Source organism: Leptonychotes weddellii, chromosome 4 (genome assembly GCF_054177405.1).
Source record: "Leptonychotes weddellii isolate Sample4059 chromosome 4, ASM5417740v2, whole genome shotgun sequence".
Lineage (NCBI taxonomy): Eukaryota > Metazoa > Chordata > Mammalia > Carnivora > Phocidae > Leptonychotes > Leptonychotes weddellii.
The window spans coordinates 17,573,301-17,587,255 of NC_138372.1; the positions used below are offsets into that span (position 1 = coordinate 17,573,301).

General features: G+C 38.4%; 1 protein-coding gene across 1 annotated transcript in view; it reads left to right on the forward strand.

Annotated features, from left to right (window-relative positions):
- Positions 1–13,955, forward strand: part of MACO1 (macoilin 1) — a 60,330-nt gene that overhangs the window by 3,562 nt on the left and 42,813 nt on the right. The window contains exons 2-3 of the mRNA XM_081817772.1: positions 11,911–12,052; positions 13,659–13,785. Coding sequence (XP_081673898.1) covers positions 11,911–12,052; positions 13,659–13,785 — 269 coding nt within the window. The remainder of the gene's footprint in view (positions 1–11,910; positions 12,053–13,658; positions 13,786–13,955) is intronic.

Sequence of the window (13,955 nt, forward strand, 5' to 3'; positions counted from 1 at the left end):
TTTTTTTTTTTTAAAGATTTTATTTATTTATTTGACAGAGAAAGACACAGCGAGAGAGGGAACACAAACGGGGAGTGGGAGAGGGAGAAGCAGACTCCCTGCTGAGCAGGGAGCCCGATGCGGGACTCGATCCCGGGACTCCAGGATCATGACCTGAGCCGAAGGCAGTCGCTTAACCAACTGAGCCACCCAGGCGCCCCAGTTTGTGAAACTCTTATAAATTCTAGCAGGCTATCCAAATATTATTTACCCTGTTGTTGTTATCACAGTTTAACATGTTTGGTTTATTTTTTAAGGAGGCAAGAGAGACTATAAGATTTGCTACAGTTATAAACAGAAGTTGAGTAGTCAAAACAAAGGGTCAGTTGCTGCTTGGTCTTGCTGAAAAAAATCCTATTGCTGAGACGCTTTTAATCATGGGCTCCGATCCAGCAACTGTGACTGAGGTGATTGTCAAATGATATGCTTATTGTCAGTATAATGACTGTGACAGAATTGTTTCGGGGCAAGGTAAAAGGAAAATGGATTTTAGACATATCAGCATTATCTTCATTTATATGTGTGCCCATTGTTTGAAAATTGAAATGTACATATATCTTATTCCAGTCAAATTAATAATCAAGAATAGGAGAAAAGAAACAGGAATGGTGATGATTTTCTTTTATGTTATTAAGGACTAAAATTCAAAACACATTTAAAAACAATCCGAGCCAGCATAGATCCAGAGTAGAAATTCAGTATTCAATAAATGTTGAGTGTGTGAGTTAATAAATAAATGAATATAAACTAATTCATCCTACTCAATTAAGAACCTGTGTTGTTCAGGGAATCGTGGAGGATACAGAATTAGATATGGTTTCTTGTCTTCAAGGAGTTTACAGTTTAGTAGATCATCATAATGCCCTCTTAAATTTGTACAGTGGTTTTGAGGTTCCAAAGAACTTTGCGTTCTGTTCAAGGAAAAATATTTTTGTTGAATTATATTTTAGCCGGCTATTTTAGTTGTTCACCTGATGCATTAACAGCTTTATTTTGCCCTGTGCTATTTTATGATGAAGTAGACAGTCGCCAGTAAGTGAGGGAATATTCTCTAACTCAAATGAGATAAATGTGAAAGAACTTTGGAAATGATAAGGAACGGTTATTAATAAGAGAAAGTAAAATAAATAACTGCACTTAACTGTGACATTCCAGACGTCCTCAGGTTTTATGGCAGCGATTCTCTGCCCATGTCTGCTCCTTCACACATGCACCAGACACTCCCAGCAGTAACGTCTAATTACATGCGGTGATTCTCCAGGTGAGGTGGGGTTGGAGTGCTCTGTAGTTTTTAAAAGCCTTAAGAGGATCCTGTGTGGTTTAGCCACCTGTCACTTTGCCATGTTCCCCACTTCCTTCCCCCTGAGAATTGCTGACTTTATAATGGAAAGATGAGATGATGTGTGTGGTAGGGAGAAGACAGGGGCAGAGACGTTTATGTTGAAAACTTCTGGAGTTAAAATTGTTACTTGCCCAAATAGGCATAATAAGCATTTTAAGTAAGGCACATGTGTTAAGCTTCAGGAAACTATTCTATATCTTTGTTACTGGTGGTTGAAGGAAGCGCCCCTTCACTTGTGAATTTATGAATACTTCCTGTCATCGTGTAGCACGCCACCTGCAGCTTCGAGGAGCAGGACTGTACCTGACTCGTAGATTCTTACAGCTTCACACCTTCAAACTAGAGCTGAGGACTCGGACGTCCCTGGTAGGTAGAATACCTTGGCCCGTCTTTGTTTCAGAAAAGAGTTTCCTGGCCTCTGACTTTTGGAATGATCCAAGTTTGCATCCTTCTCAGCTTCCTAATTTCCTTTTTCAGACCCTAGTCGAAATAATCTGATCTCCAGAGATTTCACTTTTCTGCCGTTCCTGCCTCTTTAATTAATGATGTTTCCTAAGCCTAGTTTTAGCTCCTTTGGGCTATGCTTATTAAAGCCACTAGAGGCTGGCCTGATCCTTGGCTGCCTTGATTGTACATGTGTTCTGCAGCCGAAACCCCAGACACCCCAGTGTTGCAACCTCACAGCCTAAAAGCATTTTGGTAATCTTGGGAGGCTTTTTCAGCCACACTGGACCTGACATGAAAGTGATAGATTCTGTATTGTTTTAGAGGGGTGTTGGGGAAGGGGGTAAGTTTGGACTAACCTTTCCAGTGAGGTGTTTACCTAATCCTTATATTTGCAGTTTGCATGAAATGCATTTGAACAAATCTGCCACACTGGAGTTTTGTACTTAGTTTTTGCCAGTAGTGTGTTACCTTAAAAGAAAGGTACTTTCCTCCAACTCTCATTTATGATTCTTCTTGTCTGAGTACTCTTGGCAGTTTAGTTTCATTAGATGTTTTGAAAATCCCTTTAAATTTCTGCTACAAGTTGAGGCAGGGGAAGGAGGGAACGTGATCTAGTTCAGATTATTTGCTTTAAAGCTTCCTGTTTCATTAGTGATACTCTCCTTTTTCTTTGATTCCTTGTGGCCTTTCTTGAACCTCACTAGATTTGGAGATTGGTTTTAATGGTAGATTTAATAGCTTATTATTTTCACTTTCTTGTTAGTTATTTGCCAAATATTCTGGAGCCAGTTCCTGTTCTATAGGCACTTATATGTCCAGAGTCTTTTTCTTTGGCCATTTCTCCCAGATCTTCCCACTGATATTAACCCTTTGGGGTTTTGTGTGTATATATATGTGTGTTTTGTTTTGTTTTGTCGTTTTCTAGGCTACCATCCAGGTGATACTTAAGGGAATGTAATAAAATATAACATATACCTTGTGGAGTCTGGAGGGTCAGATAGAAATTTTAAACATGGTTAAGAGCTCAAAGTGAAATACTGTAATTATGTTTCCTTCCTTCCTTCCTTCCTTCCTTCCTTCCTTCCTTCCTTCCTTCCTGTCATGGGGCTCAAACTCATAACCCTGAGATCAAGGGTCGCATGCGCTACCAACTGAGCCAGCCAGGCGCCCCTTGGTTATTTTTCTTGATGAAATCTTGCTCTTCAAAGATTCTGATTACTTTTATTCTCTAGGCTTACTAGATTTGGGTTTAATTATTTTACTTGGATCGTTTTCAAGAAAGAGGCCCAGAAGAAAAAAGTTGTTTGCCCAACAAGCTACATAAGTATAATGGTACAGACTAACAGCAGAAACACATATCCTTTGCTAGATGTTTTTTTTTCCATCATGAATTTCTTCAAATACCCAATGAGTGAATATTTCCTCAAGGTCTCTCACCTTTAGTCACGTGGATCCTGGTAATGGAAATGTAAAAAAAAAATACCTGTTAGAATGTATTCTTTGAGGCTTTATATCTTTAACATTTAACTTAACTGATACCAAATTGGCCTCTGCTCATCAACCTTCCAAAATGCCTATCATCCCCAGACTTGGGAGCCCCTTCATACCACTAACCTTCATTCCTTTGTTTTCCTCTGCTGCTTTTAAGGACAACGTACTCACATTGAGTCATGGGATTGTGACATCAGAAATAATTTCTCTCTCATCCATCTCTTCTGTTGCCTTTTCTTTTTTAGAGGCTTTGCCTTTAGTGGATTGAAATAGTGCAGCTAGTCCACTTGAGGTATACCTGTAGACATCACTAATGGACTTAGACCGTTTGAGATCTCTTTCCTTACCTAGCACAGGGGAGGTGGCCAGAAACAGTCTAGCTCTGTTTTTAAATTATATTATTACTTTGTTCATCTTTAAAGCACTTCTAAAAACCAAATAAGTTGTTCAGTATTTTTTTTTTTTTAAGATTTTATTTATTTATTTGAGAGAGAGAGAGAAACAGCATGAGAGGGGATAGGGTCAGAGGGAGAAGCAGGCTCCCCGCCGAGCCGGGAGCCCGATGTGGGACTCGATCCCAGGACTCTGGGATCATGACCTGAGCCGAAGGCAGTCGCTTAACCGACTGAGCCACCCAGGCGCCCAAGTTGTTCAGTATTAAAGTCAGTATTTTGCCTATCTTGTAGTGAGGGTACTTGTGTTATAGAGAATGAGTGCCGTGTTCATGGTCAAACAAAAACTCCTGTCTCAGATGAGAGAAATACTAAGGCTAGAATCTTTTTTCTCAGATGTAATAAGCATTATTTTCTTGCCTTGCTCTAGGCTTGACAAGCTATACCTAATGGTTTATTGTAATTATGAATTTTTTAAAAAATGAATTATCTTTTTATTTTTGAATTACATGTTTCTCTATTACAATGATCATTCTAGGAGTGTGAATTTCGCTAGAAAGCAGTCTTGAGTTGTCCCATGTTTCGTGCCATAGTTATTTCTGTAAAGAATATTTGACTTAAGGGGGCGTCTGGGTGGCTCAGTTGATAAAGCATCTGCTTTTGGCTCAGGTCATGATCCCAGGGTCCTGCATGGAATCTGCTTCTCCTCTCCCCCCGCCCCCGCTCCTGCTCTCTCTGTCTCTCTCTCAAATAAATAAAATCTTAAAAAAAGAAAAAAAAAGAATATTTGACTTAAAACTTTTTTCTGTAGAGCTTCATAGTGTGTTTACAAATTAAGTTTATAAATTCATAGTTTATGAATGAGATACTGAGGGTTTATTCTTTCATAAAGTACATCTGCTCATTTTTTTAAAACTTGGTTCTCTTGTAGAATTAAAGAATTATATAAGTTGAATGTGTATATAGGAAAGCATATAAAGAAGGAAAATAATATTTATTGAATATCTAATGTGAGATGAGAAAGTCCAGTGTGATGGATAAACATATGGGCTTTAAAGTTATTTGAACTCGACTTCAAAGAATGTCCCTGACACTAGTTGTGTCACTTTGAACAAGTCACTTACTTGCTTTAGCCCTCAGTTTTCTCATCTGTAAAATGAGGATGGTAAATAATACCACCTACTTTATAGGACTGCTATAAGGATAATTGAGATAAGTCACATAAAAAACTTAGCATCGTGCCTGACACAGATGATTGCTCATAAAGTTATTTGCTGTTACTGCTATTATTATCTTTTCTTCATTGTCTTATTTTGTTCCAGTAAGGGTATTAGCTTCAGTTTCATATGTGAGGAAACCACAGTTGCCCCAGGTTTGGTTACTTGATAGAGGCCCGTATGAGTCTAACCCTAGAGTCTGTCCTCTTTCTGTTGTACAGTATTGTGCCGCTTCATGGTTTCTGAGTGATGTTTATGTGTAAGAACTCATGTGATACTCTCAGACTTTCTGCTACATGGAGAGCAAGTGTCATTATCTTCATTTGCCAGGTGAAGCAACAGGTACCAGGAACCTTTTTTCCTTCTCAAAAAGAGAATGTCTATTAAATAATAATTAAAAAAACCAGTATAGATATGACAACAGTGCAAAATGTGATCGGACCAGGATCCTATTGGTTGATCGAGCTCTATCTATTTATCTGTTGCTTTCAAGGACATTAGTGAGGGGCGCCTGGGTGGCTCAGTCGGTTGAGTATCTGACTCTTGGTTTCGGCTCAGGTCATGATCTCAGATCAAGCCCCGTGTCAGTCTCCATGCTGAGCGGGGAATCTGCTTGAGATTCTCTCTCTCCCTCCCCCTCTGTCCTCCCCCCCCCAAATAAATAAATAAATCTTTTAAAAAAATAAAGGACGTTAGTGAAATAATTACTGAAATTTGAATAAGGTGTCTAGATCAAATACTAGTAACATATCAATGTTAATTTCCTGACTTTGATTTTAAAAAAACCAAAAAAACATATATAGGGAGAGAATGATATCAAGAACGTGATAAAATGTCATTTGTGCATTCTGAGTGAAAAATATAAGGGAACTCTTTGTACTATTCATGCAACTTTTCTGTAAGTCCAAAGTTATTTCAAAATGAAGAGTTAAAAAAAATAAAAGTAACATACTTGGTATGCAAAAATTAACGTGATAGTGTATTAGCATAATGCACCAGACCTTAGTACTCCTGCTCTGGGATGATCACTGTTATATAATTTTTAAGTATCATTTTTTTCTTTTTTTCTATATAAGCAAACGTGTGTATTTCTCCCTTAACAAAAGTTCGATTCCAGTTTACATAAAAGTTTTTTGGCTTTTCTCCTCACTTAATCTCTTCTCCATTTCTTTCCATGGAAATGTATTCATTTACCTTTTTAGCAGCAGCACAGCATTCCACGTAGGATTCACTTCTCTGTGGTCTCCAGACTCCTGTTTCTGTGCTCTTTCAACAGTGCTCTGCAGCCTCTCACTTCCTGGTTCCTCAGGTTTCTTTCCTATGAAAGGGTAATAACTGCCCTGCCTATTTCACAGTTGTAAGGCTAAAATGAGATAATTAATATGAAAGCATTTGGAAAAATTGCACATATGATGTAAGTGTAAGGTGTGATTAGGTAGATGATTACTACTGCTGAAGATGTGAAGTGTAATCCTGTGGGTTGTTCTCTTTCTCCTCTTGTGCTTCTGCAGCCCCCCATCCCAAACCTCACAGAGTCCACACTGTCAAAAGTGGTGTGGTTTGTTTGGTTTTTTTAGATGAAAGTGTTTTTGAAGCAGAATTTCCAAAACTCTAAATTCTCCAACTGTGTTAAGTTATAGTACCTGTCCTTGATATCTCTGCAGTCTATGTGATCCTTTGTACAAACACTATACCACACAATTCTTTTTTAAAGATTTATTTATTTATTTATTTTAGAGAGAGAGTGTGCGCATGGGAGGGGGGTGGTTGGGAGGGCCAGGGGGAGGGAAAATCCCAAGCAGACCTTGCGCTGAGCCTCGTGCAGGGCGCGGGGCTCGGGGCTCGATCTTACCACCCCCAGCTCATGACCCCAGCCGAAACCAAGAGTTGGTCCAAGAGTCGGTTGCTTCATGGACCGCGCCACCAGGCGCCCCACCACACAATTCTTAAAAGCTTTTTTAAGTGATTTCTTATTCTAGGTTTTCTTTATGCTTTCTAAATTGGGCATATTTTACGCTAGATTTGTCATTGCGGTGGCTGTGTGTGTGTGTGTGTGTGTAATTGACACTCGAAAGGTTCTCTTGGCAGTCTGCAAGAGGCCTAGAATAGAAAAGAGAAATAAGGAGTAGCTTAGGTCTTCTCAGGCATCCTCCTGTCTGGATTGCACACCGGGAGGCAGGTGCAGAACCTAACAGCAGGGGCGAGGCCATTTTATCTTGATGCTGTGCACAACTTTCTGTAGTCCACCATTTCTCAATTATTTTTGTCTCGGGACCTCTTTCCACTCTGGGTTTATATGGGTTATATCTATCAATATTTACTGTATTAGAAATTGAGACAGACACATTTTAAATAATAATTACAAGCTGATATAAAAATAATAAATCCATGAGAAGAGTGGTGTGGCTTTACATTTTTGCAGATTTCTTTAATGTTAGGCTAAATAGAAGACACTTTGAGAACCCCCACTGCAGGCCGAGCCAGTGGCAGGCAGGCCAAATGGAGTGATAGTCTGGTACGCAGAGCAAGGCTGATTAGATTCATTTCTTCCTATTGAAGACCACAACAGATTGGGAGCAGGTACATGGTAATCTTTGGAGCAGAAGCTGTATTTGTTTCTTTTGTTGATGTTGCTTTGTTCAGATACCCTTCCCAGTCATCTGTGTATGATTTCTCTGTCTACCTTCATTTTAAGTGTGTACTCTGGTAAAGGCCTTACTGTCAGTCCTAAACACTCTTGTGCATTGCAGGCCATTCATTCAACAAATATTTGTTGAGTTTTTGTAGTGTGCAGGGTGCTCTGCCAGGCACTGAGGATAAAGTAGGGAACAAAATAGGCAGCTCTTTTGTTCTTGTGGACTTTACATCTAAATAGTTAATTAAATAAAATACTGTTTATTTATAACCGTGATTAAATGTTCTTACAGTACAGGATGCTATGTGAGCATATAATGGGGTAACAGTCTTTACTTTGGGATCAGGGAGGCCTTCTTTAATGATGTGATGTCTGTGTTGTGTGTTGAAGGATGGGTGTAGTAGCAGAAGTGCTTCATTAGGTTAAATTGTACTGAGGTGGGGATCTTGTCTGTGACTCAGATAGAAAGGTAAGAAAATGGAAGAATCAACCCTGAACAGGGTTCCCAATTGAGGGAAGGAGAACTAAGGGTTTGGAGATAAGTATTGATTATTTAAGTAGATAGTTGTTTAATTTCTGAGACACTGTGGAATTCAGTGGAGGTTCCATGACAATGAGAAGTTTATACCATGGGCCAGTACTTCTCAAGTTTTAATGTACAGACAGATGGTCTAGGGATCCAGTGAAAATGCAGGCTTAGATGAAATAGGTCTGGGATGGGCCCTGAAATACTGTTGTTCTAAAAAGCTCATAGTGATGCTGATGATGCTGGTCCATGGACCACACTTGGAGTAGCAGGACTATAATTACGCATAATCTGATTTCAGTAGGAGTATGGGCTGGACAAGAGGCTGGATGAATATTCTAGAGGTGATGTGGAGTAGGGAGAGGTATTTGATAACAGAGAAGACAGCAGTTTGGTTTAAGAAGTATCATGCCACATACTGAAAGCTAAAAGCAATTCACAGTTGCTATTCCAGAGAAGACAGGAAAGCTAGGGATTGAGATAGATGGCCACTAGCACATCCAGTGAAATCTTCTACAGAGTCATTTCTGTGGTGAGGACCAAGTGAACTAAATGGCCATTATTAGTCTGCCTAGGGAAAAGGTCAGGTACTGAGGATTGATGGCCACACTCACGGTAATTATGTAGGCTCCAAAAATGATCTACATGATAGCAGCTAGTGGTACTAGAAAGAAGGTGCACTTTACTTGGAAAAAGAAAAATGTTCAATACTACTTATCATTAATCATAGATGATTAATCATTAATCCATAGGTGAAGAGTATTGCCAAATAGATTCAGGTTAAAAATGGTTGGAAATGTCAAGGGTAGGAATAGAATGGAGGAGGGGAAAGAAACTTATAGTTAATAACCCCTTTGAAAGAATCACCACCATTAAGCCTAATAATCACACATGTCTCTTCTTAATTTCACTGGCATCCAGAACAGAAGCTTATAAGACCATCAAAAGACATTATTGGTCTGCCCTTGTTCGATTATATTACTATGGAAAATACCTTTTCATTGTAGTTACGCTTTAAATTTTTGTTCAAGATATTTTATAGTTATTCATAAATGTGTTTGGATCAGAGAAAGTAACATCAAGTTATGAACCATGTTGTGAACTGTATGTATAAAAATATTTTATATTTGATCACATTCTCTTCATGGTTTAAAAGAAATATTTTGGAATGCTATAATGGCTTAAAACCTAACTTTCTCTCCCCAGTAGAATGCCATCTCTTTGGATTTGGCAAAATCTTATGACCTTCAGAACATGGAAGGAAAGGAATTAGGGTACTGATAAGCAGTCATTTTAGGTTACTTGTCTTTTAACTTTTTTACATGTACCTATAAAAGAATAATAAGCATAAGTTACTGCTACAGAGGACTAAGTGAATACTGAATCAGGCAACTGTCTTAAACTTTCTAAAACCCTGAAGGCAGAAATGAATCAATAGAATTCAGCACTAGTCCTAAAGTAAAATCAACTTTTTTTTAAAAGATGAGTAAAGAATTATTTATTTATTTATATTTAAAAGTGTGGTCAAACACATAATGTAAAATTCAGCATCTTAGCCATTTTTAAGTGTACAGTTCAGGAATAATACATATATTCGCATGATTGTGCGACTAAGCTCTAGAACTCTTTTTGCAAAACTTGTAAAATCTAATTTGTTAATTAGGTTGCCTCTTGATTTTTAGAGGCAGGCCCACCTAAAAGGGGAGCCTGAGGAAAGTTGAGGGTATGGCATATGTTTGTGAAAGGTCAAGTTTCCTTGGATATCTGTACTTCTAAACTGTGACTCAGTAAGAGCTGGGTGTCAAGGAACATGAAAGTACGAGAGCAGTTTTTTTGAAAAGAACTGAAATATATAAAAAGGAACTCTCTTGAAGTCACAGACTTGAAAAAGAGTAGTCATTGTTACAAAGATGATCATTTCTGTATTGCCTTTGGTTTAAATGATTGGGCTATTAAAAGCTATTCAGTAGGCTGTCATTCTTTGGATAATGCTATCTAAATAGTGCAACAGAACATTGCCTGCTAGACTGGGATCCTGCCATGCCTTGGGAGCATTTGGGGCAGAGACAGTTGGTAGTACTCTACCTTCTCCACCTGGGGAGTGGTGATGACTGCACACCATGATATACTCCCCGCATCTCATTCACCTCATCCAGAGGCAGCCCCATGGGGAAAAGTGTTCATTGGAGAGGTAGAAACATTTCCATATGTGCCTAGAAACAGTTCTAGAGACAAGGAAAAACCTTTCAGTTTTAAAGCCAAGCAGCTTGAAAATCTAGTTTGAAACTAGATTTGTGTTCCCGAATGCCGACATGACTCAGCTGTTCCTGCTAGTAAAATATGCCTTGCTCTCCACTGGGTCAGTGATGGATTTTTAATGGGTGAGAACGAGGGCCCCATCTTCATCTGGCTAATATGATTCTAGTGAAATGAAACTAAAAGGTGGGACTTGCCTGTTTTCTTCTGGTTTGCCTTGGGTTCCTTGATTGTATAGCAAACCTCTTAATCGAAACTTATTATCAAGCCCGAAGAAGTTCTACCAAGAGTTAGTATTAGAAATTGCCCCTACCTGCAGATAATGTCTCATTATGCTACTGTATCATCGAGGGTCATACCTGTCCGTTCTTGACATCTTTTTACCCTTGTGGCTTCAGAGGGCACAGAAAGAATCCTCAGTGCTGGATCTTGCTTTTGTTGTCTGCCGCCCCCCCCAAGTTTATAATTTTTTTGTAGCTTATTTTAATATACTTAAAAATGATTTATTAAAGTCTTGATTTTGTTGTTGATGGTGTATATTCAAACAGCTAATGTAATCACATCAATATTGGAATGTTTGTATTACAAAGCAGCATACAAGGCTCTGGCCCAAATCAAAGTAGATTTTAGGTATTTCCAATCTATATCTAAGAAAACCTTTTTTTTTTTTTTAATGCCTAAACTTAACCTACTCCAGAATTGACTGCGTTAAGGACAGAATTAGGGGCTTATTAGTAAGGGGCTTATTAATCTGAAGGCTTCTATTATCTATTGTACAACTCATGAACTAGAAGAATGGACTTTGAGATTTTAATCCATGTCCTTACCTTGTTTTGAGCTACTGCAGTGGTTAAATATGTGTCCTGCCTGGCTTATCAAAGTCTGCTTCTACTTAACATAAATCCAGAGGGAGCTGGAAGCACACATTTACATCTTAGCTAGAGCAGGGCTAGGATACTTTAGGATTTTTTTCTTTAATGTACATTTTGTGTTCTCCCAACCCATAGTAGTAATTGGCAACTGCTCCCTACGTTAGTTTCTATTTGGGGATGTCCTTTGGTTAATACAGGTGAATACCACACAGAAAGGCAAGAGGAGAAAAGAGGGAAAAAGACAGAATCCTTCAAGCATGTAGGGATGTGCATCAAGAATTTCAAAGACTCTTCAAACAGATGTAGAGGGGTGGGCAAACAGCAAATTCGAAGGCTTTCAACCATGACATTTTCTTCTAATGAAGAAGAGCTGGAAAGCTGTAATTTTTAGAGTGTTACAGTATTTTAAATCAGACACTTAGCACATTTTAAAATAGTGGTGAAATGTAAAATTTTTTTCCATCTTAGAATTAAGCATTTTTGGTCATCATCTTACTTTGATAGGTGTGGGTCTCGGAGTGAATGGAAGAGCTTTTAAAATTTAGGTGGGTCGTAGCAACATCTCCCTCTGTCCTTTATCACCGTTATTTTCATGGTATGTGAAGATATTTTTGTCTCTTAAAGCAGTGCATTTTCTTTTTCTAGTGCTTCACCAGTGACCTTCAATTAATTCTCTGTTTTTATGCTTTGCAGTACATTTTTATACCTGAAATTCCTGGTAGTGTGGGCACTTGTCCTCCTGGCAGATTTTGTCCTGGAGTTCAGATTTGAATACCTGTGGCCGTTTTGGCTTTTCATCAGGAGCGTCTATGATTCCTTCAGATACCAGGGACTGGTATGTTTATTAATATGTTTTTCAAGTCTAAGGGGTTTAATTTTCTAAGAAAGTCTTCAGTAACTGATGATAAAAAAACCCACTATCAAATCATTATACCTCACCCACTCTTCTCTACCATTCCAGTGAAAAGAAGGGGAGGGACAAAGACCTTGGGAGGGAAACAGAGTAGTGAAGGAAGCAATAATTATTCAGTCCTACTCTGAAGTATTTCTGGAGCCCTATCACCACGTTAGTGATTGGGTTAGAGTTAGAGCAGTGGTTCTCAAACTTTGTGGTCTCAGGGCCCCGCTAAACTCTTAAAAACTACTGAGGATTCCGAGGAGCTTTTATTTATCTGGGTTAGATCTATCCGTATTTACTATATTAGAAATCAAAACTGAAAACAAATTTAAATGCTTATTAATTCACTTAAAAATAATAACAAGCCCATTACATGTTAATGTAAATTACATTTTTAAATGAAAAATATATTTTCCAAAACAAAAAAATTAGAAGATTGACTACATTTTTGCAAATGTCTTTAATGTCTGGCTTAATGGAAGGCAGCTGCATTTTCATATCTGCGTCTGAACTCAGTGGATTGCAATATCACGTATCATGTAGCTTCTCGAAAAAGCCACCTTAATCCTAAGTGAATGAGCATGAAAAAGGCAGATGCCATCTTAATATTGTTAGGAAAATGGTGTTGACCTGGAAGACCCACTGAAAGGATCTCAGAGACACCCCACCGCCCCACTGACCCTGGGGATCCTCAAACTATGTTTTGAAAACTACTGGGTTAGAGCAAGGGCATAGGCCTGGGCTTGTTCCCCTGGTTGATCTGCAGTTCTCTTGTGTCCTCTGGCTACACCTTATACCTGGAACTCTTCCACTCAGAAATCCAGAGCCTCAAAAAGATGGCTTCGGGCTCATGTCCTCTTGGGAATACCTAGTGGTGTGTCCAGAGAAAGGCTGCATTATTTAAATCCTTAACATCAGCATAATTCTTACTATCATGGTTCATTTGTGCTCCAACAGCCGGTTCTTCAAGAATGAGGCTCTTACTATGGACTCTGAAAAACAAACTGAGGGTTCTAGAGGGGAGGGGGGTGGGAGGATGGGTTAGCCTGGTGATGGGTATTGAGGAGGGCACGTTCTGCATGGAGCACTGGGTGTTATGCACAATAACAATGAATCATGGAACACTACATCTAAAACTAATGATGTAATGTATGGGGATTAACATAACAATAAAAAATTTAAAAAAAAAAGAATGAGGCTCTTTAGGAATGGTTTAAGAGGAGAGAGGAACCCTTTCTGTGTTAAAATTCTAGTTTTAGGTAACCCACCTGCGGAGTCCAAATGAACTCATTGGGACCCAACTCAGCTTGTTCTGGTCCAGTTCTTCTTGATTTGAGGACATAAATAGGATTACTTTTTAATATTGAATTAACCTCTACTTTTTACATAGTGGTTTTTATATGTTTAAAATTCCCTGTTGTCACTTGCTCTACAGTTCTTGCATGTCAGTTTCAGAGATTTTGTTCAACATGCTTTTAATAATCCGTTTGAAAATAACAAGTTCTAAGATGAGTTTTTAATTTTGTTTTGTTTTTTCCTTTAGGCCTTCTCAGTATTTTTTGTTTGTGTAGCTTTCACATCAAATATAATATGTCTGCTGTTCATCCCCATACAATGGCTTTTTTTTGCTGCTAGCACATATGTATGGGTTCAGTATGTATGGCACACAGGTAAGTCTTAATGGCTTCTTAGATGGATAGAAATCTTGGATTCAAACTTTTTTAATCTAATGATTTCTTTGACTACATTATTTAGAGTTGAGTTTAATTTGGACATTTTTTTAAAGATTTTATTTATTTATTCATGAGAGACAGAGAGAGAGAGAGAGAGAGGCAGAGGG